At 37.6% G+C, this 26,811-nt stretch overlaps 2 protein-coding genes across 4 annotated transcripts in view; one reads left to right on the top strand and one right to left on the bottom strand.

Annotated features, from left to right (window-relative positions):
* LOC135211209 (ammonium transporter Rh type B-like) overlaps positions 1-17,038 on the bottom strand; it is a 51,653-nt gene extending 34,615 nt beyond the window's left edge. For 2 of the 3 annotated variants that reach the window (XM_064244441.1, XM_064244443.1), the window contains exon 1: positions 16,759-17,038. In XM_064244441.1, the coding sequence (XP_064100511.1) occupies positions 16,759-16,844 (86 nt within the window). In that variant the 5' untranslated portion in view covers positions 16,845-17,038. Of the gene's footprint in view, positions 1-7,017; positions 7,191-16,758 lie in introns of those variants that run through there. The other variant, XM_064244442.1, reaches the window with a different exon arrangement.
* LOC135211509 (cingulin-like) overlaps positions 1-26,811 on the top strand; it is a 359,586-nt gene that overhangs the window by 23,556 nt on the left and 309,219 nt on the right. The window lies entirely within an intron of this gene.

The raw sequence follows: 26,811 nt of genomic DNA, 5'->3' as shown, positions 1-26,811 counted from the left end.
AGGGATTACGTAGTACGAATTCCGAAATAACAGTAATGTAACTTTAAACGGACGACATTACATTTGTTATGTCACTGGCTTACAGTTATTCATTCTAATCGTCTACATCTTCCGGAATCTTGCTTGGCGTGGATATTGCTCTGGTCTGGTTGTCAGCAGACTTGCCTACCAAGGCTACCAACCTTTGCGCTGAATATAGAATTTAGGCCTAAAGCCAAGCACTGGGACCTATGAGGTCATTCAGCGCTAAAATGGAAATTGACAGTGAAAGGTTTGAAAGGTGTAACAGGAGGAAAAACTGCAAGCAGCTGCACTATGAATCAAGTATTAGGAGAGGGTGGAAAGTAAGATGAAGAAAGAGAATATGAAAGGAGGTTCAGTAAAGGGAAGGAAAGTGGTTGCAGCAAGGGGTCGATGGCACGCTGCAAAGAACCTTAAATAATGCCTACAGTGCACCGCGTGAGGTCCACTGACGCCACTAACCAGCTACGGGGACCAACCTATGCCTGTACTTACACTCACGCTTTTATTTTTCAGAAAAATATGACAGCACCATTGCGTGAAAAGCAAAACACAACCAACATATCCGTATTTAAAAGCAGCGCTTGGCAAAGCAGACTGCTTTCGCACAAGTATGATTTGCGTCCCGTGCGATGCACTCACCCTGAAAGGTGCTTTGATTCGCTCTATCACTGCGTATTATTGTCAGGGCCTCAAAGCCCTTGCCCTCATTGGCACTTTAGTGGTTGGTCAACCGTTTCCTTCTCTCTCTCTCTCTCTCTCTCTCTCTCTCTCTCTCTCTCTCTCTCTCTCTCTCTCTTTCAATTCTATAATACCTCGGTACCCTTGTTTTATTTACTTTATCTCTCTCGCTCAACAATATTTCCATAAACTAATAGTTTTATTCAAAAGAGATGCCTCTCTCTCTCTCTCTCTCTCTCTCTCTCTCTCTCTCTCTCTCTCTCTCTCTCTCTCTCTCTGAGACTTGTCTTCATTCTTAATTGATTTATTTGGATTTATTAAATCTACTTACACAAACGTACACACTATGTATATAAAAACATCAAGCCACAAATATCAAGTATTATCTAATTCACTACACCTCGGGAATAACTTACACCTCAAAGGGAATTATAACTGACAAGTGCTTCGTCACAGCGAAGCACTTATCAGTTGTAATTCCCGTTGGGTTTAAGTTATTCCCGAGGTACATCGAGCTATATTAAATATTTGCGGCTTAATATAAAAAAAAAAGAAGTCACACGTGTAATGTCAACACGGCTGCTTAATATAGCTTTATATTATATATTCTGAGGTCAAGTAAAAAGGAAAGTAAAATAATTGTTTGATGCCAATGCGTGGCACCTGAAAATGATTGGAAAAGGAGAAAGACGAGAGTAAAAGTGAGCGGGAATAAGGTCACGAGGGTAAATGGAAAACCACGAGGAGGACGGAGTAACGAATATTAATAAGAACTGGAAGAATAAAATGAATGGGCTTTTGGGAGTAAATATAATGGAAGATGGTAGATAACAGAAGAGAATAATCGTAAAATACGTTCCAGTAAGAAAGATTGAGAATCCAAGCCTCCTCCTACTGGCATTTGACGGATGTTGGATGCAATTGGAAGAGAAAATGTTGAATAAATTGGAGATTAGTTATTGTTTGTTTGTTTGTAAGGTGTTTTTACGTTGCGTGGAACCAGTGGTTATTCAGTAACGGGGCCAACGACTTTACGTGACTTCCGAACCGCGTCGAGAGTGAACTTCTATCACCAGAAATACACATCTCTCACCCCTCAATGGAATGCCCGAGAATCGAACTAGCGACCACTGAGGTGGCAGGCCAAGACCAAACCAATCATGCCCCTGAGGCGCTAGGAGATTTGTTATTGGGTAATATATGAGGTTTAATAAGAATTGGATTGGTGAGAAATATGGAGATATACTGAGAATAAGGGGTAAAGAATTTAGTCGGGACTAAAGGGTGGAACTGGAATTGTTTGCAGGTAGTTTGGTCAAGTGGAAGAAGTGGAGATTGATGAATAATATATAATTTGTTGATGAAAAGTGTGAATGACTCGGCAGGAAGGATGAGAAAAGGACTTGAAAAATGCTGAACAGGTCAGCAAACGAGGCTTTGGAGAAGAAGAAAAAAAGAAAAAAAAAATACCTTAACCCTCAGAGAGTGCGTGCAAGAGACAGAAGTGAACGATGCAATGTGGGCTATAGGGTCTCGACGACCTGCTAATAGGCCTCTACGATTTGGGCGAAGCACTCTGCGTTGTGTGAACGAGATAGCTGCCATAGTGCCGCTTCTTTCCTGGACACTCCCTATTAAGGATAAAGGCCTGATGCAAAAACATTCAGCTCTAATAACGATCAAAGATCGTGCGGACTCGCATTAAAATGGACAGTGGATGGAAACTGCAGCATATTGTAATTCCGCCATCATGCTCAAGATCAGCAATGCAAAACAACCCCCCCCTTTTTTTTTTAACGCAGCTAAAGACAGACCCATTTACATAAGGTGCCTCTACGCATGGCATTCTCAATTCAAGGCGAAGGATTCTTCTTCTTCTTCTTCTTCTTCTTCTTCTTATCCTGCATCACAAAGTTTTCTTATCCATCTTCCTAGTCCCTGACAGTCAAATAGTCTACTTGAATATCAATGTCCCGCAAGGAGTTGCCCAGCCCTCTTCAGTCGGTTGCCAGGACGCTTTGTTGATTTATTTATGTGATCTTGCGTCACAAAATCTATGGTCTGGGCGGATGGACCGCTACTTCTGATTCTTACGTAAAGGGGAGGACGATTTTCAGTGATGCATCATACGCGTGAAATCAAGCATAGCAACGCTGACTGCTTAAATCTTTTATTGAAAGCTTGGAATCATCAACTAACGTAACGTACAAACAAAGCAATTAGTAAAGATTGTTAAATGTTTGCCTTCCAATTCGAAAAGATGGCGGGGTTCAAATTCATGCAAACATTACTTTACAGGATCAGACATCTAAACCGAGATACTCATTCTTCAAGATTTATTAGATTCCAATTAACATTTTGCTCTTCTCAGTTAAGTAACAGCATCAAATTAGGCAATATTACAAACCTTTCAGAAATTAACATTGTCTACCATTCGATTACTTTTATCTGTATGGTGTTTTTACGTTACATGGAAACAGTGGTTATTCAGCAAAAGGACCAACGGCTTTACGTGACTTCCAAACCACGTCGAGAGTGAGCTTCTATCACCAGAAATACACATTTCTCACTCCTCAATGGAATGCCCGAGAATCAAACTCGCGGGCACCGTGGTGGCAGGCCAAGACCATACCGATCACGCCACTGAGGCGCTAATTTACATTTTGTTCTTCTCTGGTAACTAACAGCATCAAATTGGACAATATTACAAACCTTTTAGAATTTAACAATGTCTACCTTTCGGACATTCTCCCTTCCATTTAGAGGCCAAGAACTCGACAGCACATAATTCTTCAGTATTTATATATTAATTCTCCACTTAGATTTTTATCCTATTTTTTCTTTCTTCTTGTTATTGTTCCTACTTATATAAACAAATAACTCATATCTCACGGCAAAGTCTTACACAGACGATGGCTTCTCGCAAAAGTCGGCATTTAAAAAAAAAAAAAAAAAACATTTACCACTTTAATGATCAAAGAGAAGCGGCGAGATAGGCAGCTGCGTATCATAATATCCAAGGTTCCCAAGGAGACTTACAATTGTCTGCTGATAACCAACTTATAGGGGAAGACTCGAGACGTGATGCTTATCTTCCCCCAAGTACTACGAGAAAAGATAAACAGAAGTCGGCCTCACGTAAGTGCTACGATGAACGATTCTATAAACAGATCGCACGGGCGTGCAAGTGCGCTCGAGCACTTCGCATCGACAAATAAATACAATCGTGGAGGTACGACGTAAAGGCAGCAAGTTGATATAAGCTACCTGAAATTTTAAAAATGCAAAAACAGAAAAAGGACCTGGCAGTCCCCTGAAACTCTTGCTGATAGACATATTAAAAAGAATGACCTATTTATACTACACATAAATATAATATATATATATGTATGTATGTATATAGAGTGGCGGATTTAAGAGGGCCACCTGGTCACGCGTCATTGGGTTCATCATAAAAGCTGAGCCTGTGCTGGCCAGCTTTATCTAACAAAAGCCAAGCCAAGTTAGCCAACTCAGTTTCTCCATTTCGACATGTCTGGAGTGAGAGCGACACTTACACGGAGCCATATTGTCGAGCAGTGTCTCTTCCAGAGGTCGATAGGTTATATAGTACCAATCTCCATTTGGACGAGAACTGCAAACAAATCGAGCAAGATCGGTACTCTGGCTGATACTGGACTGCAGTACTACACTTGCATCCAGTGCAAAGAGGTTCTTATTTTGCAGACTGTTCCAGTATACTCGACATATCACGGCATGAAAAAGGTGATTAGATAGCTCGTGAGACAGTTGGCAACAGATGAAAATGGAGTATACACATCATATATGATAGGCCTACTTAACGGGCAATGTTTTTAAAAGTTGAGCGAATCATATATAACGACAGTTTGGTCATTCCTGCTAAGTATCTTTAAAATATATGAAACAGTTTTATGGCATCTTATTGAATATTTTATTTCATTTTCGTCTTATCGTGCGTTACTCATCGTTGTAAATAACATACGGCTCTGTACGACAAATATCACATTAGCTGTAGCATGTACAACAGGTGCCTTTTCTGTAAGGAACGGGAAACTGATAAATCTCGTTCAAAAACTGGTTATCTCTCAACTCTGGGTGTTACGATATACCTTCCTTGTTAGCTTAAGTCTCCACACCTTCATTTCTTAGCTATTCCTCCTCCTTATCGAGACGTCTAAATATTTTAAGTCATTCAAGTTGGTATGGTCTTCAGGAAGTCCAGAGAATAAAGTTCAGCTCCCAAAATAGAATATCAAGGTCAAACCACACATCATTTACCGTTTGATTTTTGGTGGAGAAAAAGATGAAAGTATTTGTGTGTTCAGCTACTAGCACTAGTACCAACACAGAAACACACACACGTTATATATATATATATATATATATATATATATATATATATATATATATATATATAGCGAATACCACAGGAAAATAATAGTCAGAAATCCAAGCGCTTTCGTCTTTACTCAGACATCGTCAAGGAGTTAATGCTTGGATTTCTGACTAGTATTTTCCATGTGGTATTCGCTTATTTATGAAAGTCACGTGCATCTACAGTGATTTTTTAAGCATATATATATATATATATATATATATATATTATATATATATATATATATATTATATATGCTATAATGAGCGTGTTTGTATGTTGGTCCTAGCGCTCGTGGTTGAACACGCATATCTTCCAGCTTTCTTCCACCAAGAATAAACCGGTAACTATGTGTGGTTTTATATATATATATATATATATATATATATATATATATTATTAATATATATCTATATATATATTATTATATATCTATATATCTATTATATATTAATATAAATATATATATATGTATATATATATATATATATATATATATATATATATATATATATATGTGTGTGTGTGTGTGTGTGTGTGTGTGTATACAGAGAGAGAGAGAGAGAGAGCGAGAGAGAGAGAGAGCACCACAACTCAAATGTGGAAACGTATAATCCACAACTGAAAAGGGAGCCAGCCTTCCTTCCCGTTAGCCTAGCGCCCTAGATCAAGTTTCAGTTACGTAATTTTACGATTTACGCAGGAGGACGAGGGACCTCGCGTTAGTGAATCCTTGTTAATCAGAAAAAAGAAAACTTCAGTATTCGTCAGATAAATAATCAAGGACCAGTTAAGGTTATCAAATAAAGTAGCGTTTGCCATATGACAACAATCTTCGGATCCGTTGTTGGAGAGCCAGTGTATGATAACTTATTGACGCACTAAGACGCTCTTTTGTTATATCTTTAGTCACAGTTATATGTAGTAAGAAGTGCATATTTTCGCCGGGTTTTAATGATTTACTATCATAAAATATCATGTAAATTGTGATATGCTGTAAAACAGCAAAAAAAAGAAAGAAAAAAAAAATAATGTAATTTTAGGACACGGCCAATATGAAGTCTGCTTGCCCAACGAAGAAAACAGCATATATCGACATTAATTTGACTGTTGTGAAAAAAAAAAAAAAAATTAACGGATAGGCCTACAGATAGGAACCAGCTGATCGACAGAGAAACAAGGGCCGATCTATAGTAAAGATAAAAGAAAAGAGAGAGAAAAAACTGTAAACAATTAGGCCTACATCCATTTCGAGAACCACAGAAAATAATTCAATTTTACAATAATAAATATATAAGTAATACGGAAGTATAAACGACATACCAGAAAAAATATATACTCTCTCTTCTATAAAGTTCCTACAAGGATCAAGGCAAAAACTTCAATCAAATATTTCGCCTTGGGAAGTGACGGAAAAATTCCATTGCATATGTTCAAGTTAAATTCTCAAGACATCCATGAAAAAACCATATATACGTATATTTTTTTACATTATTGCTACAAGTGAAGTTTGATGAATCAATGAAGGGTTCGCGGTTGTTCTACTTACTAAAAAGGGCGCCGAGGACAAATATAATTATTCGCCTCCTTCAACAACTCTCTCTCTCTCATATATATATATATATATATATATATATATATATATAGAATATATCTATATATATATATATATACGTGCGTGTGCTTATGAACGAATCAAAACCATCATTAAATCTGACTGCATACATCTCACGAAAGTGAATACCCCCAATGAATTCTATTTCAAACAAACGTTTTGTCCTTTTACAGCGGGTATTCACCGTTTGGTTAGGATTTGTACGAGGAAAAGTACAAAGGCAGAAGTAAACAGTTTGAAGTCTACTTCGCCGTAACCCTTAGTCAAGGTAAAAGTAAACAGAAAAAAAAGAAAGACACTGTACCTAACAAATATGCAGAAGATGATGAAGAACACGACTTGCAAAAAGAGAAGTAGATGGCCGTGTCTGTCCATACCTCTTAGCTTCATCTTTGCGTGCTTTTGGGGAAACAAGAGTCTACGTCCAACCTTGTTAAATTATGATCCTTCCGTGAGGGATGACGAAGTTTATTGTCGTCTGGTTTTCATGCTAAGTGGAGTGAGCAGCGGGGGGCTGAAGGAAAGGTGGAAAGAGACGGCAGGGAGTGGATACAATTTACTCCACTACTCACGATACAGGAATCTGGTTGGGCGAGACTTCTCAAAACGAGCCAATGGGGGTGCTTTATCCCGGCATAATGCCGTGACGTAGAAATGTATTTCGACTCGCGAAAAAATTCAGGAAATCTATTGGATGACAACAATAAGATTGACCCCTACTGTGAAGATACGAGAGAGCGAGAGGCACATCTTGGAGATAAGATATCCGCTGTCTCGACAAATATTAAGACTAATTTTGTTATCGCATACATGGTTTAGAATCGATGAAGATACGAGCTAATTACAAAATCTAACACTAGCGCGATAGTGTCATGTTTCCATGGGCAGGTTACAGTCTCTCTCTCTCTCTCTCTCTCTCTCTCTCTCTCTCTCTCTCTCTCTCTCTCTCTCAAAATATAGTTGCTCATTTGGCTAATTTTTTTTTTTTTTTTTTTTTTACCGTGCCTTACTGTCATCGGTTAAAACACGATAAATTATGTTATTAGCAAAAATCGTGTAGTCAATAGTATATATAGGCCACAAATGGCTTTAGATGTGGTCATCCTGTGCCTGAAACGAGAATCAACATAACGTGAAAATGAACAGTCAAGTAAAGTTTCCCTCTGTTTTAGACCCACTAATTTTTCCTAGCTGCCCTACCCACATCATACCCACCCCACTCCCTCTCTCTCTCTCTCTCTCTCTCTCCCTCTCTCTCTCTCTCTCTCTCTCTCTTCTCTCTGTCTGTCTGCTGTCAGGCCTGTCCTTATCCAGATGACACTGGACTGTCCAATCCGTCGGCATTTGCACTGCAAACACAGAGCAGGAGACAATAGGCCAAGAAGTGCTAAAACCGAGAATGCTAAGGAGCTGCTAGACCTATAAACATAGGCACGGCGCGGAAATGCCAGTTTGTCTGGTTCACCTGCCATCCATGAAGTTCAACTCAAGGCCTTCTACCGCTGCTGCTGCTACTTAACTATGGGGTTGGAGGGGGGGCATGAAATTCGAGAACCCTGCTCTTTTCTTTTCTTCTAGGCTCAGACCACAAGCTGTTGGCGGTATTTCGCGTTTATGATATCCTTCTGCGATACCAATGTACTGCCTTCTTTTTCTAATAAATGCCGGTTTGGACATATTTCAAGTGTTCATTACTTCATAAATATTTGTATCGTTATATATATTATATATATATATTACAAGAAGTAATGGCACCCGTGAACAAAATTACGTTCCTTGCAAATCATACAAGCGACAATCACATGTTATTAAGAATGGTATATCTATATATATATATATATATATATATATATATATATATATATATACATATATATATATATATGTGTGTGTGTGTGTGTGTGTGTGTGTGTGTGTGTGTGTGTGTGTGTGTGTGTGTGTGTGTGTGTGCAATTACCATTCTTAGTAACATGTGATTTTCGCTCGTATAATTTGCAAGAAAAATAATTTTGTTCAAGGATGCAATTACTTCCTGTTGGATGTATTATTTTTATATATTTATATAGATGTACTTTTATATATAGTATATCTATAATAATATAAATATACTTCCAAACAGGAAGTAATAGCATATATGAATGTATGTATGTATATGTATGTATATATATAAATATATATATATTATATATGCATATAAATATTATTATTATAAGGTAGTACAAGCAAATTTTTGTTGTTGTAAGGTTCTTTTTGATTCTGATATCCCACATCTCCTCAAGAATTTTGGTGTTAATGTAGTTTTTAAAAACAATAAAACAATGAAACAGGTACTTATCAAGAACTCCCCCGACAATGTTAAAGGATGTGTATATAAAATTCCGTGTAAGTCTTGTGACAACTTTTATATTGGTCAAACGGGGAAAGCACTAGAAAAAAGAATAGAACAACATAAACAATGTGTGAGATATGCACAGGGAAATAGTTGTATTTTTGTACATGTTAGTGAGAACAATCATGCTATTAACTGGGAAGGGGCAAAAAAGCTTGTGTGTTCTAATAATGCAATGGAAAGGGATATCATTGAATCTAGTTTTATAAAAGAAAGTTACAATAATAATATGAACATTAGTCAAGGAATGTATAAAATTGATCCTTTAACATCAAAAGAAATCTGTAAACTATTTAAAAAAATTTAAGGTAGGCATTAGAAATGTACGGAACTAGGATTATTATATTTGTAAACACAGTAAGGGGGCAGTAGTGGTAATGAGATGTCCAACCCCGCCTCCCTGACACTTGTCAGGTGTGGACTGGTTATCTGTTGGGTACCCTAATCGGTAGTATCCCTTGGGAATTTATTGTAAATTTTAGCCAAATGATTTTTGAAAGCCACTCCTACCTTGACACCTGGTTGTGTGTATGTTCGTCAGTACTATCTCTGTAGTATATATACTTGTGAATTTTAATACTATGTATCAGTCCTTTGTCAATGGCTTGAAAATAAAGCCGAAACCGGTCAGGACCTACAACCTGTCTATTATTTTTCGCTTGTGGATATGTGTGACATATATATATACATACATACATATATATAGCATACATATATATATATATATTATATATATATATACTCATACATCACATAACATCATACATACATACTAATACATCATAGTTCATACACTATATATCACATATCATATATATACATACATACCTACATATAGACTGAAACATCTTGAACACAATACCCTAGTCTACCAGGCAACTTTTTCTTCTTTTTTTACTGACACCATCGCTGCCCTGCGTTAATAAAGCCATCTCTCGGGTTTCGACCTCCTCAAATCTGCCACGGAACACTTGGAGGTGTTTAGGTTAGCTTCCACCTAACTCTCCAGTTTGTTGAGAATGTAAGATAATCTCCGATCTCGTGGCGACATCGGGAAGGAGGGGTCAAGGGCGACTACGTATATCTCGATGGAAAGGATATGATGGATGAGATGAGTTCTGAACTACTACATTCTTTCACGGTGAATATATGAAGGGCCTCTCCTTCACAGGAAGATTAAAATCAATAAAAAATACTTCTTTAACTTGGTGGCGTTCTCTATACACGTAAAGGTTTTAACCGGGTGAAGTTCTCTCCACACATAAAAGTTTTAACCTGGCGGAGCTCTCTCCAGGCATAACAAGTTTATGTAACAGGTAACGTAAATAAAAAAAAAAAAAAAAAACTAAAATCGCAATTGATGAAGCCGGTAAACAATAAATCAAATTAGAAACTGAACAAATAATACCCATCTCCTTGTAAAAATATCCCCTGACAGTTAATTTATCAACCTACTGAACGTCAAAAAATGTGGCCCCTATCAAAAATGAACTACAGAAATCAGGTCAGCTCAAAATGAGAAATCACTTGAATAAGCGACATCCGGAGTTCATATAGCCATCAATTTCTTGCTTGTTAATACTTTCGAATAGAAAGCGAAGTCCTCTCGTCAGTCATTATGAAAAGAGAACAAGATGCAGTTTCATATCTCTTGACCTATAACCTCAAACGTCTTCGGAAAATTCTTCATTGGCTTTTTAGTCTTTTCTTTATTTTAATTTTTTTTTTTTAGAAGACGCCCTATTTTCACATAATTGTCCACACAGTATGGGTCATTCTTTGCCATCATACGCTACCGGTACCTCTCTATATTTATATGCATACAAAAATAAAATGTAAAGTTTAAATATAAGAGGCAAAAAAGACGAAAAATACTTATGTACTGAGAGTAAAACTGCAGGTGAACACTAAATCAAATTAGAAACAGGACCACCTCCATATAAAAATAACCTCTGAGAGAGAGAGAGAGAGAGAGAGAGAGAGAGAGAGAGAGAGAGAATCCTGGTAATTATCAAACGATCAACCAACTGAACGTAGGAACTGTGGCCCTAATCAAAAACCAAGATTCTGACTGACAGCTTTAGAGTACCTCCCACGGAGTCATACGGGCTACTGTGGAGGAGGGGATAGTTGGAAGCGGGTGACTATATAACAGTAGCAATTTGCTTGATAACATTCTTATCTATAATCTATATTCACATGGCGGCAGTCAAGTGGGCAATACTTTGCAAGTCCGTACACACATCCATAACTCAGAATGTCTGTGTCAATCATGGAACGTCCACAATCAGTCCATAACTCAGAATGTCTTTGTCAAATTAAAGACCCACAATCAGTCCAAATGAATTCTAATGAAAATGCCCAATTGAATATCAATAGTTAAAATGAATATGTAAACAGAAAAGGAAAAACAGGTTAAATCCAGTCATTTGGCTTTATAATAGCATCTGAGCATTATCAACCTTAACAGTTTACAAGACGACGAGAGTTTTAGACCAATGGCTAGAACGTGGTGGTACAGAGTAACTTTTTTTCTTTTTTTCCGAAAGACGTTTACTAAATTTAAGTACTAAATTTGAAACGTACATATATTCTACACAGACATTCATATATGTTAATAATTACATTTGTATATATACAACAGCCAAATTGAGAACGAAGTAATTACATGTTTTCCTTCTACATCAGGATTCAGCAACTCTCTTCAGAAATTAATGAAACAAAACTACAATGTGATAACCTATGCGCACGTTTTCTTTGTAATAAAATATGCTACACGGGCTCAGAAAAGGAGGCGCTCTCACGTATGCCCATACACTGGATAATGGACAAAGGACTAGGTATTTATCGAGGCTGCTAACACGTGCCGCCTACGACGACAAACTTGTCTGTAGTTCAAACCCTCGCCAACTGAACTTGTGACAGACCTCAAATCTCGCTCATCAAAGGATGCTTCGAGAGAAACCTAGGTTAAGCGCTTTCTGGTTGTCTCGTCGCCCACGACTATTTATCATAGATATGGGTGTAAGAAGAGGGCTGAACATAGAAAACAGAACAGACACCACATTAGAGAGAATGAGATGTTAAGAGTATACGGTGGACTAAACTAAAATTCAATGTAGGAGTTAATGTACAAATATATATAACGTCGGAACCCTAGTCCCACTATAGGTCTATTGCTGACCAAGTCATGGCAGTCTTCCAAACATTCATTAGAGCATTAACATCTGTGTATGACTTTTCTAACAAACGCTGCAGGCGACTGATTTGGTATCAAAACAAGTATGCAAAGGAGGAGAGTCTTGGCGCGTATCGAGAATATTAAATTAATATAACATTCATCAAGAGACTCAGCAATGATCAGACAAAGGATGTCAGCCTCATGCAATGTGTATTTCTGGTAGGAATGTTTACCTTGATGTAAGTAAGCGATGTTTTTTTTTCATGATCTTGTGGATATTAACACTAATTACATTCCTGAGATGATACATGCTCATGCAAGTATATGACCGCCAGTTTTCATATATATATATATATATATATATATATATATATATATATATATATATATATAATATATAATACATACGGAAACTACAAATACATGGATCTAGCTTCAGATATAAAATACGAGTTTTACTTCGTATCGCTGAAAATCTTAATGTGATACTAGGCCACTCCCTAAAACTGCATAAGTGTTCATGAGGAGTGCAATAAAAAAAATTGCAACACTAGCCATCGCCCATCGAGCAGTTCTCAAGCCTCACGAAAAAGAGAAGATGCTAATACAATGAATCAAAACTTAAAGTAGGCGATTCAATACACAGCTCATACATCTTGTCCGGATGAAGAACAGCGCATGTGCATTCGTACAGTGTCCAGGCCAGATGAAGAGGCTGTAAACTGAGACTAGAGTTTGTTCTTCGAAACAATGTAGAGAAGCATGCTATTCTATGTATATATATTTATTCTTTTGCGGTCTTACTGAAGAACGGGTTTAAATATGACAGACTGCAGAGTTCCCAATACACCAATTGATTGAGCAAGTGGATCAAGCCCACGACAGAAGCCCAGAAATGCAACAGATTACCCAAAAGAATTACGCCTAACTTGCATGGGTACACATTGGCATAGTACCCATTGCAGTTGTCACGCCAGATAACTTGCAATCATGCAGTCATTCATTCCACAGGACAGCACACTTAAAACTACCCAGTCTTATGAAGATTCCCAAGATCTTAAGCACAGCACAATAGACGTGTAGCCGAGCAACACTTTTTCCCTTCATCACCCATTCTTCTATACGGCCCCATTCACTCTCTCTTTCTCTTTCTCTTTCTCTTTCACCCACTACTGCTACTACAACAGGAGAATTTCCAACAGATATTACCGTGAACATCTGCGTATTAATCGTATTAATAGTCCTAAGGTGTAGATAAATGAACTATATTGTGCCTGGGGAATGCCCAGATTCGCTTCCGTACCCAACTGGTACTCTGTTGTAACATAGATATGATCTTAAGTTGCCAAGGAAGCGCCCTTTTACTCTTGGCTCGCCTGTACAAGTGAACTATTTTATAGCCAGTCCAGAACGTATGTAAAGCGTAGATCATGAAGAGTATATAAGGCCACCACGTCTACCATAGAAACTCTACGGGCAAAGAGCTCCTCATTCCACTGTGGTTAATATTTAACCCAGTTTATTAATCTCGAATAAAATTAAACTTTCGTCATCATAAACGTTTCCAAAAGCTTATACTAGTTCTTATTATCGTTTTCTTCACCTATCTGAGCTAAAGATGTCACTGGATAGATAAGTCAATAAAATGACTTTATACTGTATCCATCTTACAAAAATCACTCGCCGGAACCCCCAAAACGCAGACCACACACACCCACAAATTTTTATCGATATCTAATCGTAACTTCCAAAATATGAGTCTGGATCCATTAAAATACTGGAGCTGATGTATTTTCATCCCAGATTATTTTTAAGAAAGTTCCCAACATCTTGATACCTGTCTTGTAAAGTGGTAGGAATCGGTTAATTGTACTGTTCCAGGCCTCCCTCTCCCTTTCAAACCCATACAGTATCCTACTTACTAAATGGCCCCGGTAGTAGGGGGAGGGGGGGTTGATGACGCGTCCATTAGCTGGAATGCCTTTCATTCAATTTACTGTACCTTCGTTCAAATGGTCTTACTTTCTATCTTCTAATAAGTTCTAAAATGCACCTGTGAGGTTTTCCTCCTGTTACCTTCAATACCAGCTTTACTTCAAATTCCTTGAATGGCCTCACAGGTCCCAGCGCTTGGCCTCTGGATTAAATTATATTATTTCAAACCAATACTCAGGCAACCTTGCTAAAATCCTTCATGCATAACTCACATCACCACGTTTGAGGTTATACAAACCTCAAGATTTCAAGGATTAAGGGAGTAAGTAGGTTCGGCAACCTTGCTTTTAACATTTTATTTTAATATCAGTTTTCTGTTCAGCCATTCCTAAAATTCGATCACTGTTAACATCCAGTACCCCTATCAGCTTCCTGTATTTTCTTTACGTCCTATCTCATTAATAGTAAAATCTTTCGAACTTCGACCTTTCTTAAAATTTCCAATCACTGTGTACATGCAAGAGACCACCAGTCTACTGATGAACTGGCTATTATTTGCATGCCGCCAATTTTCCGAGAGAATTTTGTATTAAAAGCGCATATGACTTATAAACGTGCCCCTACGCCAATGTACTGGTTTGTTTTGCATTTCTCCGCTTATCTTATACAGATGTCTTTCCACTGTACCCAACATTACTGACCCTACAAGTTGTGACGTCAATTCTTATTATTTTTTGTATAGGTTTTCCTGGTAAATTTGATCGTAATTATTTTAGAGTAAGAAATCAAAAGAACAAAGGAATTACGAAGACAAGTCTCATAAAAATGTCATAGAGCGCAGACACAAGACGAGAATAACGGTTATTATAGCACTGCTAAATGATTAACACGTTACAAGACGGCCCAGGCAAATGTTGATGAATAAAGCTAAGGGTAGATTACTGCCACATCACGAATAAGTTTGGTGGCATTTTAATCAAGTTAATTGCCTGAACACGGTGCATAGAGAAGGCCACAAGGCCATGGTCTCTCAAATCATATCTCTGTCAATCAGATCGGTAAAAACGCACTTGTAAATATGGCCTAAAAGGTCCCCCCCCAGGATAACTGGGTTCTCCTTTTCCTGATTTAGAGATATCCCACTAAGTACTGTCATACGACCACAAGACAATCCGCCATAGGGGAAACAGGATCTCCACCTTCAAATGAGAAAACTCCATTATGATGATCGTTATCCTGCGTTTATCTACTCGATCTGTTTTGCCAGTGTTGGCTACCACTGGAGGAGAGAGAGAGAGAGAGAGAGAGAGAGAGAATAACTAACCATTTAGGAATTTACATTACACCCAAGTGACCTATGAGCTCTTACGACACCTTAAAACCGAAATCTTTAAAAACAATGTTAACATAATCAACAAATTACTAATCTTGTTTCTGCTCTCTTCGGGGGATACACAATCATTTGCATATGGATCAGGTATACTTTTTACTCGGTGATTAATTTGTATTCTAAAGAACTGGGGACAATGCCTTTTCAAGCAACAGCAATGATGCTTGCAATCAAAACTGTCGTAGCTTGGATTCAATGCAGCAAAGCAATCTGGCCAGTCTGTTTGTTTGTATGGTGTTTTTACGGTGCATGGAACCACTGGTTATTCAGCAACGGGACCAAACGGCTTTACGTGACTTGCGAACCACGTCGAGAGTGAACTTCTATCACCGGAAACACATCTCTAACACCTCAATGGAATGTCCGAGAATCGAACTCGCGTCCAGCGAGGTGGCAGGTCAAGACCATGCCAATCACGCCACTGAGGCGCTCTGGCCAGTTTGTCAATCCTTTTCAAATATGGTGGGCCAATTTGGAATAAAACTTTTAACCACGAACTGTTTACACCTAAATATGTAAAAGTCGTCCACTAAGAGAGAACAAAAATGAAGCTCTCCTTTCAACTATAGAAAATGCGCGAGAAGATTATGCCAATCTGAGTATGCTGAAAAACGTACACAATCAAACACTAGAAATATATTAAGAGATATTTTTATTGGACCCAAATTTTCATTACGGGATGACATTAAATTCCCTAAACCATATATACCTTACTATATCGGTGGAGGGGTAGAAAAACCCCTGGCGAAAAAAATAAAATAAAATTAGAGAGGAACACTTTCATTGCCTATAGGAAGAACTGTTGGTTACGTGAACACTATTCAAACAAATCCAACTTCATTTGCTTTGGAGAGCTCCTTTGTGAAAATAGGTAATTAAGAAATGAATAAACAAATAGGTATAACAATGGGATGTAGAGTTTAGTGAATCTACAGATATGTATAAATATATATGTGTGTATATATATAAATAATATATATATATATATATATATATATATATATATATATATATATATATATATATATGTGTGTGTGTGTGTGTGTGTGTGTGTGTGTGTGTGTGTGTGTCCAGTTAATCAACTACTTTCCTAATCTACACCAATTATTATGTTAACTGATATGACATGACAAATGAATCTCAACTCTACCTGACGAAAATGCAGAAGATGACGAAGAACACGATCTGCAGGATTGCCAATAAATAGGCATGTTTATGCGCATGTCTGATCTTCATTTTCGTCGTTCCTTTTTGGGGGTTAGGCCCTGGTGGTGGAGTTGTTTCGAGTGAGTACTGTCTTCAACTACTTGCGTAGGCACAGATAAGACTGAAAGATCCTCTTCTGAATCTTTCCTGGACAACTCCCGACGAAAAAGAGCTTCGTTTCAATTTCACAATCAATCGTCCAGGTTTATATTTGTTGCGGACACTGGACACACGTTGTGTGCAGCCCTTCACAAAAACAAGAGTGAACGATGTAAGTAGGGTGAAAATCGTTCCCCGCTCCCGACAGAACGCTGGATGTGGGTAACGTCTTCCCGAGCAGCCAATAGCGATGCCGTATTGTGCTATGACGCCGTGACGTCAGCCTCGCTCTCTGAAATCATTGGTCGGAAGGTGACAATGGCCACGCCCTCGAGCTGGCCAATCGACTCGTTAGTAGCGCTGCGTTGCGTTTGTGTGTTCGTCTAGGCTCCGCTTTGAGTGACCTGAAGTTATTAGTAGCTGTTACCAATGCCGAACGCGTCTCGTATGAGCAGCACGAGCAATAACGTTCTCCCTTTGTTTAGCCGTTGAGCTAGGAAGTCTGAGATCGCATTTTGTAAAGTGCGATTGTTCAAATTACACTGACGGTGAGTGATAGTAGTTCACCTGCAGATTTAAAGCCGCATTCTGTATAGGATTTTAATGGAACCAAGAAAAGTCAACGCCAATCGATAGTTAATTTTCGGAAATATTATTCAGGCGTTGGTAATTTAGCATTAGCAATGTAGACTTATTGGAGCACTGGTCCAGAAATATTAAACTGGTCCATTTCTTATGAGTTCAGACCACCAATGGAATATCCGGTCAGCTTCTCAAAGAAAATTAAATTAAATTTTTCCCAAATAGGCTGTGAGAATGTGCACATCGAAAATACCTCATTAATCACTTAAAGTAAGATCAACATCTAAAAATGAAATTCATTATTATTATTATTATTATTATTATTATTATTATTATTTCCGGAAGAAACAAATGCTGATTCTTGTGATTAAGTTGTATATCAATATCCATAATTTTTCATAGTAAAGTACTTAACACACTCTCTCTCTCTCTCTCTCTCTCTCTCTCTCTCTCTCTCTCTCTCTCTCTCTCTCTCTCTCTTTTCAAAAGGTTCCTCGTGTCTCATAATTATAGTACTATCAGCGGAGTATGATTTGGGCACTTAATTCATTCCTCCGTGTTTCTTTTGACCTCGGAGAAGAATTAAAGTGACCGGGCTGTCAGTCATCTGCTATTGATCGTAGACGACGGAAAAGAAGAGTGAAAAGTGACGACGATAGTGTTCAATGTTTCGCCTCGGTAGCCGCGAGTTCGGTTCTCAGACATCCCATTGAGGGGTCAGAGATTTGTATCTCTGGTGATAGAAGTTCCCTCTCGCCCTGGTTCGGAAGTCACGTAAAGCCGTTGGTCCCGTTGCTGAATAACCACTGGTTCCATGCAACGTTAAAACACCATACAAACAAAAATCAATGCTCTGCCATGTATATGTGTGTGTGTGTATGCTTATACTAATCTTTTTTACTCATGACTTTTACATTTTAAACACTAGGGGGAAGAGTAAGAACATTAGACATATGTTAGTAGGACCGTACTTAACGAACATATAAACGGTTGAAAAAAAAAAAAGTATTTGCACCTGATAGGTGTTTGCAGGTGGGGTCCTACCCTCATTAGTGGCAGGTAAAATTTTACAAAATAAAAAATAATTTCTTATCCCCTTTACCCGCTTTCAAGTACCTTCCTTTAAATTAAAACCTCTGCGTGTTCCTTTTGAGGTTACTGGCTCAAGTTGAAACATGTCATGACGAATGTCCATGCTTTTGCTGAAGCTTTTTTTTTTTTTTCGTTTTTTTTTTATCAAACTAGACTCAATGATGCTTCTTTCTAGTTCATTATTGGAATAAACTACCTTTGTTACTACTGCCCAGTGCCAGTTGATTGTATGTTTGCTTCCACTAACGTGCTAGAACGTTCAACTGTTCACCTGTGCATTTTTATTACGCTGTTCTGTTCTGTCTTCCAATGTTTTTCCAGTCTGACCGATGTAAAAATTATGACCGAGAATGACATCCATTGCAATCTGGTATTCACAGCCTTCAGTTGGGAGAGTTATTTAAAAGTACATGTTTCATTGTTTTGGTTGTTCTTAAATGTTACATTAACTCTAAAATTCTTAAGTTAACTGGGGAATATCTTCGTAATTATTTAAAGTATGACATACAGGCAGGTTTTTTGTGTTATAAGTTTCTTTTATTTTAACAAACAAAATATAATTTTTTCCGCTTTTAATGCATTGTCTAATGCAGAGTCAGGATATTTCAAATTCTTGCCTTATATTCCCAATCATATCTATTTCACCACCAATGTAATTAGGGCTACAAATACGTGATGCTCTTAAGAACATGGATATGAACACTAATTCCCTAACTTTATCGCCGTGACCTGAATAACAAGCAAAAAGTGCGAGTTTTCTGTCCGGTGGTGCCCTCAGCCACGGCCCATAAAACTATTAGCCGCGGCCAGTGAAATACGATTATGGCTAAATTTAACCTTAAATCAAACAAAGACTACGGAGGCTAGAGGGCTGCAATTTGCTATGTTTGATGATTGGAGGGTGGATGATCAACATGCCAATTTGCAGCTCTCTAGCATAAGTAGTTTTTAAAGAATTGAATATAAATAGACATATCGGTGGATTTTCAACACAGCTGTATTGGAACCCATTTCTTGTTCTATGCATTAAGCAATCCAAAATAGGTTGGCAACAATCATTTTCCATTTCCATTGTGAACTTTATTGATGGCACTAATTCATTTAATTTAACAAATAAGTTATTTACATTTACGTTATCTGGTCAAGCATTGTATGTTACCAGTATACCTAAGCCATACAACATTACATGTAATGATTTTGTATAATATTTTGCCCTCTCAAAATTTCATTTACAAATTACTTAACACTGGGGATTAAGGGTTGGCAATTGTCATATACCAAGGCGTGATCAAACATCCTGCCTATTCGGGACACATGCACGCTTTTCCCCTCACGCATAAGTTGTAAACATTATATTCGTAACTTAACGTCAATTAAAAGGTGCTAAAATCTGTGGTCAAATAGAGCCTTGTTTCGCCAATGAAAATAAAAATAAATACGCCATATTTTATTAGAAATGATTTTCGTGTACTGTTTAACATGCACCTTATTCATTTTTCACATTTTCATTTTATCCTGAAATTCCTGTATCGTTAACTCAGCGCGAAACACCTTTTTCAGACATTTTTAGGCTCTTCCAAAGTCGCTGTAGGCTTACTCCTCGAGTAACCAAAAATTTTGAGAGTAAAATTTCCCGTTGAATTCAAGTTTAAATTCTTTCACAAAGATTTTTAATTAGTTCTATTAGTGTGTGCTTGGAACATGCATGGTATATTTAGTTGTCTGTTCTCAAGCATTTCATTTAAAACTCAGCGTCTTGACTTTTCCTTGTGATGTGATGAACTATATATATATATATATATATATATATATATATATATATAATATATATATATATATATATATATGTGTGTGTGTGTGTGTGTAGACGTATAATCTATGTAAATATCATATATATATGTATATATATATATATATATATATATATATATATATATATATATATATAATCATAAAATCCACATATGAAGGCGAGTGAAAACCGGGACTTGGAACAAGTAGCTACTTTCGTAGTTTATTCTACATTTTCAAGTTCACACTGTGAGCTTAAAAATGTAGAATAAACTACGAAAGTAGCTACTTGTTCCAAGTCCCGTTTTTCACTCGCCTTCTTACGTGAATTTTATTATATATATATATATATATATATATATATATATATATATATATATATATATACGTACGTATGTATGTATATATGAAATATTACGATAAAGGCGGAAAGACCTTGAAGCCGTGTTGCGCATCTTCACCTGTGTAGGGCCATTCATTACGTATTCTTACCCATACGTAGGGATGTGAATGCACCTGTTACACATAAAGATACCCATTTACATGGCCCTATGATATAATAGCTATTGCTCTTCTTGTGGACGAAGACTGCATCCGTGGGGACTTCAGACCCAAGTCATTGTTGAGTCGTGGATGAATCCTGTGAGAAAAATGAATACTCATGCATTTGGTCGTCGCAAGTATGACATATTATCACCTTCTCCTTCAGCCTCGCCTTTTCCTTTTCTCGGATTCTTACCATGTGGTCATGATAAAATTATCTGTTTCCAACACTTGGCACGGCTTCTTTTCCAGCACCTTTCGTCTTCTCCACTTGTCACTGGCGGGGGGGGCGGAATTAGTGCCGTCAGTGCACCTCGCGCGGTGCTCTGTAGTCCGTAGCTCCGACCCCTCTCATTCCCTTTACTATTCCTCCGTTCATATTCCCTGTCCACCATCTTACTTTCCACCCTCTCCTAACGAGGCTTTCCTTCTCTTACACCTTTCAAACTTTTTACTGTCGATTTCCGTTTCAACGCTGAATAGACTTATATAGGTTCCAGCGCTTAGCTTTTGGTCGAAATTCTATATCTGTTCTGTTTTCAAGGTAGTATTTTCATTTCTTACATTTACCTACCTAAAATACTCCAATATCTTAAACCTACTTTTAACTTGTTTTCGTAGGACTACTTCATACATGACGTATCGACCTTTTATTACATCCTTGATGCATTTAGCGGACAGTTTGCTCAGAAAGATATTTCTTTTTCTCGCAAGCTTCTACTTGATGATCTCTGCAAAGTATATAGTGCCTTTCTTATGCCACCTACTCATTGGCTTGCCCTATCCTCCGATAGAGACAAAATTGTGATCATTCCTAAAACATTGAGTGAAACCCTTAATTCATCTTCAGTATCCGTTGACAGCGTCCTTCCTTCATTCATGTGTTATAGTTGGTTTTATAACCAAGCAAACTACATACTTAAGCGTTTATTTCTTGCAATATTATTTTTTTCACATTGGCCCCCAAGTTTCTGCAACTCCTCTTATCATCGATACTGGGGGAGGGGGGTCTGTCTCCTATCAATCCATTTGGGGTCTTTCAGTATGCTTGTACAAAACGAGAACCGATAGCAGATCTTGAAAAACAGACCCGGAATAGGAGATGTTTTACTTGATTCTCTGCACTGGACAGTCTCCCACATAACGTTGTACTTTCAGCTTCCTGGTCACCATTTGATTACGGAATTGAACATCAAGAACATCAGATTACGTAATTAAACATCAAAACTACCAGTCATGACTTGTCTTGTCCACATTACACTCTTCATGTGATACTGAATCAATAACAAGCCTAATAGAATCCATTATACCCATTAATGAGCTCTTTTACTCAAGTGTAAAGCTGTTGAATTCTCTGACAGTTCTGACACGTGGTAGTAACTTACGATCGAATCAGTCACTCAATCATTTAATGCTTTCAGTTGTGTCACACCCTGCTGAGCAATTCCCGCCTAAAACCAGAAGTTCTCTTACGCAGTTAGTATTTTAATCGCTATCATGACATTCCTTAATTTCATGGTACTACACTTGGCATTTTCAAGCAGGTTTTTAATGATGTTCCCTCAGTTGGACAGAATTCCATGCCATATTCGGCTACTTAGCGGCACCAGGAACATCAGGTTAATTGGATTCGAATGATTCTGGGAGCTTCTCTGTCGTAATTACCTCTGTTTTTCATTCACCATGGTCTCCTTCACACAATCTCGGATCTTCAGCTTCTCTCTCTCTCTCTCTCTCTCTCTCTCTCTCTCTCTCTCTCTCTCTCTCTCTCTCTCTCTCTCTCTCTCTCTCCCCGAGGGTTTTCCCTCCTGAGATAAGCAATATCATTAACCATAATCTCCATCTGCCCGTCCACCTTCCTCTAGAAATTCACCTCCCTCTAACATATTTCTTTTAGTCAAGTGAAAACTTTCACTCCGTACATACATTCATATACATACATACATACATACATAGGTTAGCTTGTAAGTAAGATAAACGTGAGCTGGAAACTGGACAGCGAGAAAAAAAGAAAGTTTAAGCTAATCAGACATGATAAGGCCTCTCCCTGGAACTCTCTTAGAACGGACCAGTGACAAGTGAGAGCAGAACGCCTTGCGGGACGCTGTGATGTTTCCATGACCTTATTGGCCAGTAAGGTCTATCCTTGACCTCCATGTTGGGTTTTTAGTGCCTCCGTGACCTCCATGTGTATGCCGAATTATGAAAGAAGATATATCTTCAACTTCGTAAAATATTTTCCACAGCTTCCTGCAAAGCCATCTGCTATCAACCCAGGAGGCTTTCAAGGTTGAGTTCATTGGACTTTGGGAAGAAAGGACGCTTCTTAGCCATTCAGAGGGCGCAGGCGAAGTAACGTTTCTGAACGAGCCTCCCTCCCCTTCATTACCGAATCACTTTTACCTCGGCTGACTTTCCTCAAGACGAAAGGCGAAGACTACAGGAAGGCCGAAGCCGAAGTGTTTATTATTATTAACTACAGAGCAACCGGAGGCTATATGCCATCCACGCGTTAGGTGACTGGATCTCACTGGAAGGTGCTGTTTTTGGCCTTGATCTCTGGAAGTATAGATATGCAGACCCTGAAAAGATGAATTTAATTGCTTTATTAGTTACGAATTCAGGGCTGACATTGACAAGATCGGCCACTTTTGACTCTTAATAGCAGCAGAGGTAAGGTTTTAGAATTTTCTCATTACTTTAATTTAATAAAGAGGAAAAAATAAAGATAACACCATGACATTTACGACTATGCATAATGTTAATTATATCATCACATTCATATCACATTTGAATATAAGAAAGATTACGGGTAACGACGTAACATTCATGCTTTCACTAATTCATTCAGAATATAGTAATGTTTTAATATTTTCTCATTACTTTAATTTAATAAAGAGGAAAAAATGAAGATAACATCAAGACATTTGCGACTATGTAAAATGTCAATTGTATTATCACATTCATATTAAATGTGAATATATACAAAATATTACCGATAATGACATAACATTCAGATTATAGTTCTTAATCAAAACGTTAAATATACAGCAAAAAAAATAGTGGTGGCTAGGTCATAACATTCCTTTAGTGACGCATCCCCCTCAACATCGTATTGCAATACGTGTCAGTGGACAGATAGACATATTTCTAAATGTTTGATTTGCAAAAGCGCCTCCTCCGTCATCCCTGGCATAATGGTTTAATAGTCTAGGTGCAAATCACTGTCACTGTGAGGTTGGAGCCTGTTTAAATAGCCAATATATTGTACTGTCAATACTAATCAATTTGATTATGTTACAGTGCGTACGACAATTGAGCATTCATTGTAAGGCAAGGTTGGTGCCTTTAGAAGGCGCTTTAGATTGTACTGGTAAAGGGATTTTACCAACATCTTATGCTGCAACAAAAACCATATTAACCGAGTGTCTTGTCAGTGTTTCAAGTTCCTCAGCTACGTCTGATGATACTTTGTAAGTTCATATTTTTTTCATCTTTAATTCTTCACGTTTTCAAAATTCGAATGTCAGCCTATATTATTTGCTAATATGCGCGAGTGTTTTGAATTATATCTGATGAAGGATAGTCTCTGCTGCATATATTTACTTACTGCTGTCATAAATTCCTTTATTTAGAGTATTACAACCTAGGCGTTAATTATATTGCTATTTTCTTTACTTAGTTATGAAAGAAGCTAGAAAACGCTGAGTTCACGACTCGCAGATTGCCGCTGTGACACACGGAAAAACTAATTATTTGTAAGCTCATTTGATAACACCATCAGCTTTCCTTTGAGAGTCTTGAGTTCGATCCTGATGTGAAGAAGCAGTTCATTTCTATTACGCATGTGATTATGCGTTGATTTCCATTGATATTATTAGCGTCCTTTACTGTATGCTCGTTGTCGCTTCTGCATTCTGTTTAAAACAGTGAGCTAGAGCAAGGACTGTTAATTAACATTATTGTAGTCATTTGTTTTAGGATTTGCTTCTCTCTTTGAGGCAGTTCACTTTCTTTTTTGTGTAACTGGATTCGCCCAATTATGATTCATCATGGAAAGAAAATATATGTCAACAATATTCCATGTTTAAAACAGATTACCACTGTCTTTGCCAAGCCTTACCTTTGTAAACATGTGATAATTGTGATTGATTTATGCCTTGAGTATTGCATTTGGTTTCAATCAGGTAACTCCTCTCCATATTGACTAGAATTCATAATTCCTGATAATTCTTGATTCCTAATTATGCCAGTGTGGTTATAAATAACGAAACATTCTACTGATAATTCTTGATTCCAAATTATGCCAGTGTGGTTATAAATAACGAAGCATTCTACTGATATTTCTTGATTCTTAATTATGCCAGTGTGATTATAAATAACGAAGCATTCTACTGATAATTCTTAATTCCTAATTATGCCAGTGTGGTTATAAATAACGAAGCATTCTTCTTGCAAATGTCATTTTCCTCGATGGATCTTCACGTGATTTTTTTTGTAAGTAGGAGAACGTTGATAATGCAAAGGCTAGTAAAACTGACAGTCCAATGTCCCTACATTGCCCAAGCCCGATGGGGGACGGGAGGGGGAATGAGGTGATAGACAAGACCCTTAAAGGATGGAAAACATCTCAACCTTTGGTCGTCAAAAGGAATAAACTTATAGTTTTATCATTTGAATTCAGTGTCGGGGAACTTTTGTGGGCTGGCGTATGGAAGGTTGTGGAAAGGGGCCGGGGATGTGGGGAATTAGTTCAAAATAAACTTGAAATGATGTATAATAAGAAAAGAAAAATTGTCAGCTAAAAGCTCTCTAGCACCAGGACACCAAAGACGAAAATTTGACGAAACACGGCGGCAGTGAAACATCAATCTGAGTCAAGGCAGGACCCAAAAGAAGCGAAACGGGAAAGGCATTCAACTGGGCGCTGAGCTGCTGCTGCCCTTGTTCAAATGTGAAATTCGCAGGAGAACTTTCTCCGTTCCGTGCAGAGTCCCAACTACGACCCTGCCTCGTCCAAACTGGAATCATCCAGACTTGGCCCTTAATTGGAAAGATTTAGATGTCGTCTGCCATGAATCTCTATCATCGTCTGGGCCTCCCTCCTGGAACCTGGACTTGAACAAAACGAAAGAGAAAAGGAAACATATAGCCCATTATTAACTATATACTGTATTATAACCTCTTCATTATTTTTATTTGGGAAAAACTTTCTATTGCGAGAGTATATATAATGTGCTAAGGGGTCCACAATAATAAATTATGTTAAGAGTTCGTTCGCGTATAATTTAAAAACCGTTTACAAAGCTTTCGAACCCTTCCCTGGGTTGATCTTCAGTCCCAAAAGATGAACCCAGGGAAGGGTTCGAAAGCTTTGTGAAGGGTTTTCTAATTATACAAGAACTCTCAACATTTCTTATTACTTTGAACCCCTCAGAACATTATTTTTATTATTATTATTATTATTATTATTATTTTTTTATTTTTTTATTTTTTTTTTTGCTCTATCACAGTCCTCCAATTCGACTGGGTGGTATTTATAGTGTGGGGTTCCGGGTTGCATCCTGCCTCCTTAGGAGTCCATCACTTTTCTTACTATGTGTGCCGTTTCTAGGATCACACTCTTCTGCATGAGGCCCGGAGCTACTTCAGCCTCTAGTTTTTCCAGATTCATTTTCAGGGATCTTGGGATCGTGCCTAGTGCTCCTATGATTATGGGTACGACTAATATTATTATTATTAATATTATTATTATTATTATTATTATTATTATTATTATTATTATTATTATTATTATTCAGAAGATGAAACCTATTCATATGAAACAAGCCCACCACAGAGGCCACTGACTGGAAATTCAAGCCTCCTCAAGAATATGGTGCTTATTAGG

The sequence above is a fragment of the Macrobrachium nipponense genome, chromosome 4, assembly GCF_015104395.2.
Source record: "Macrobrachium nipponense isolate FS-2020 chromosome 4, ASM1510439v2, whole genome shotgun sequence".
NCBI lineage: Eukaryota > Metazoa > Arthropoda > Malacostraca > Decapoda > Palaemonidae > Macrobrachium > Macrobrachium nipponense.
Note: the sequence above shows the minus strand (reverse complement) of the source record. Positions and strands in the feature narration are given on the sequence as shown.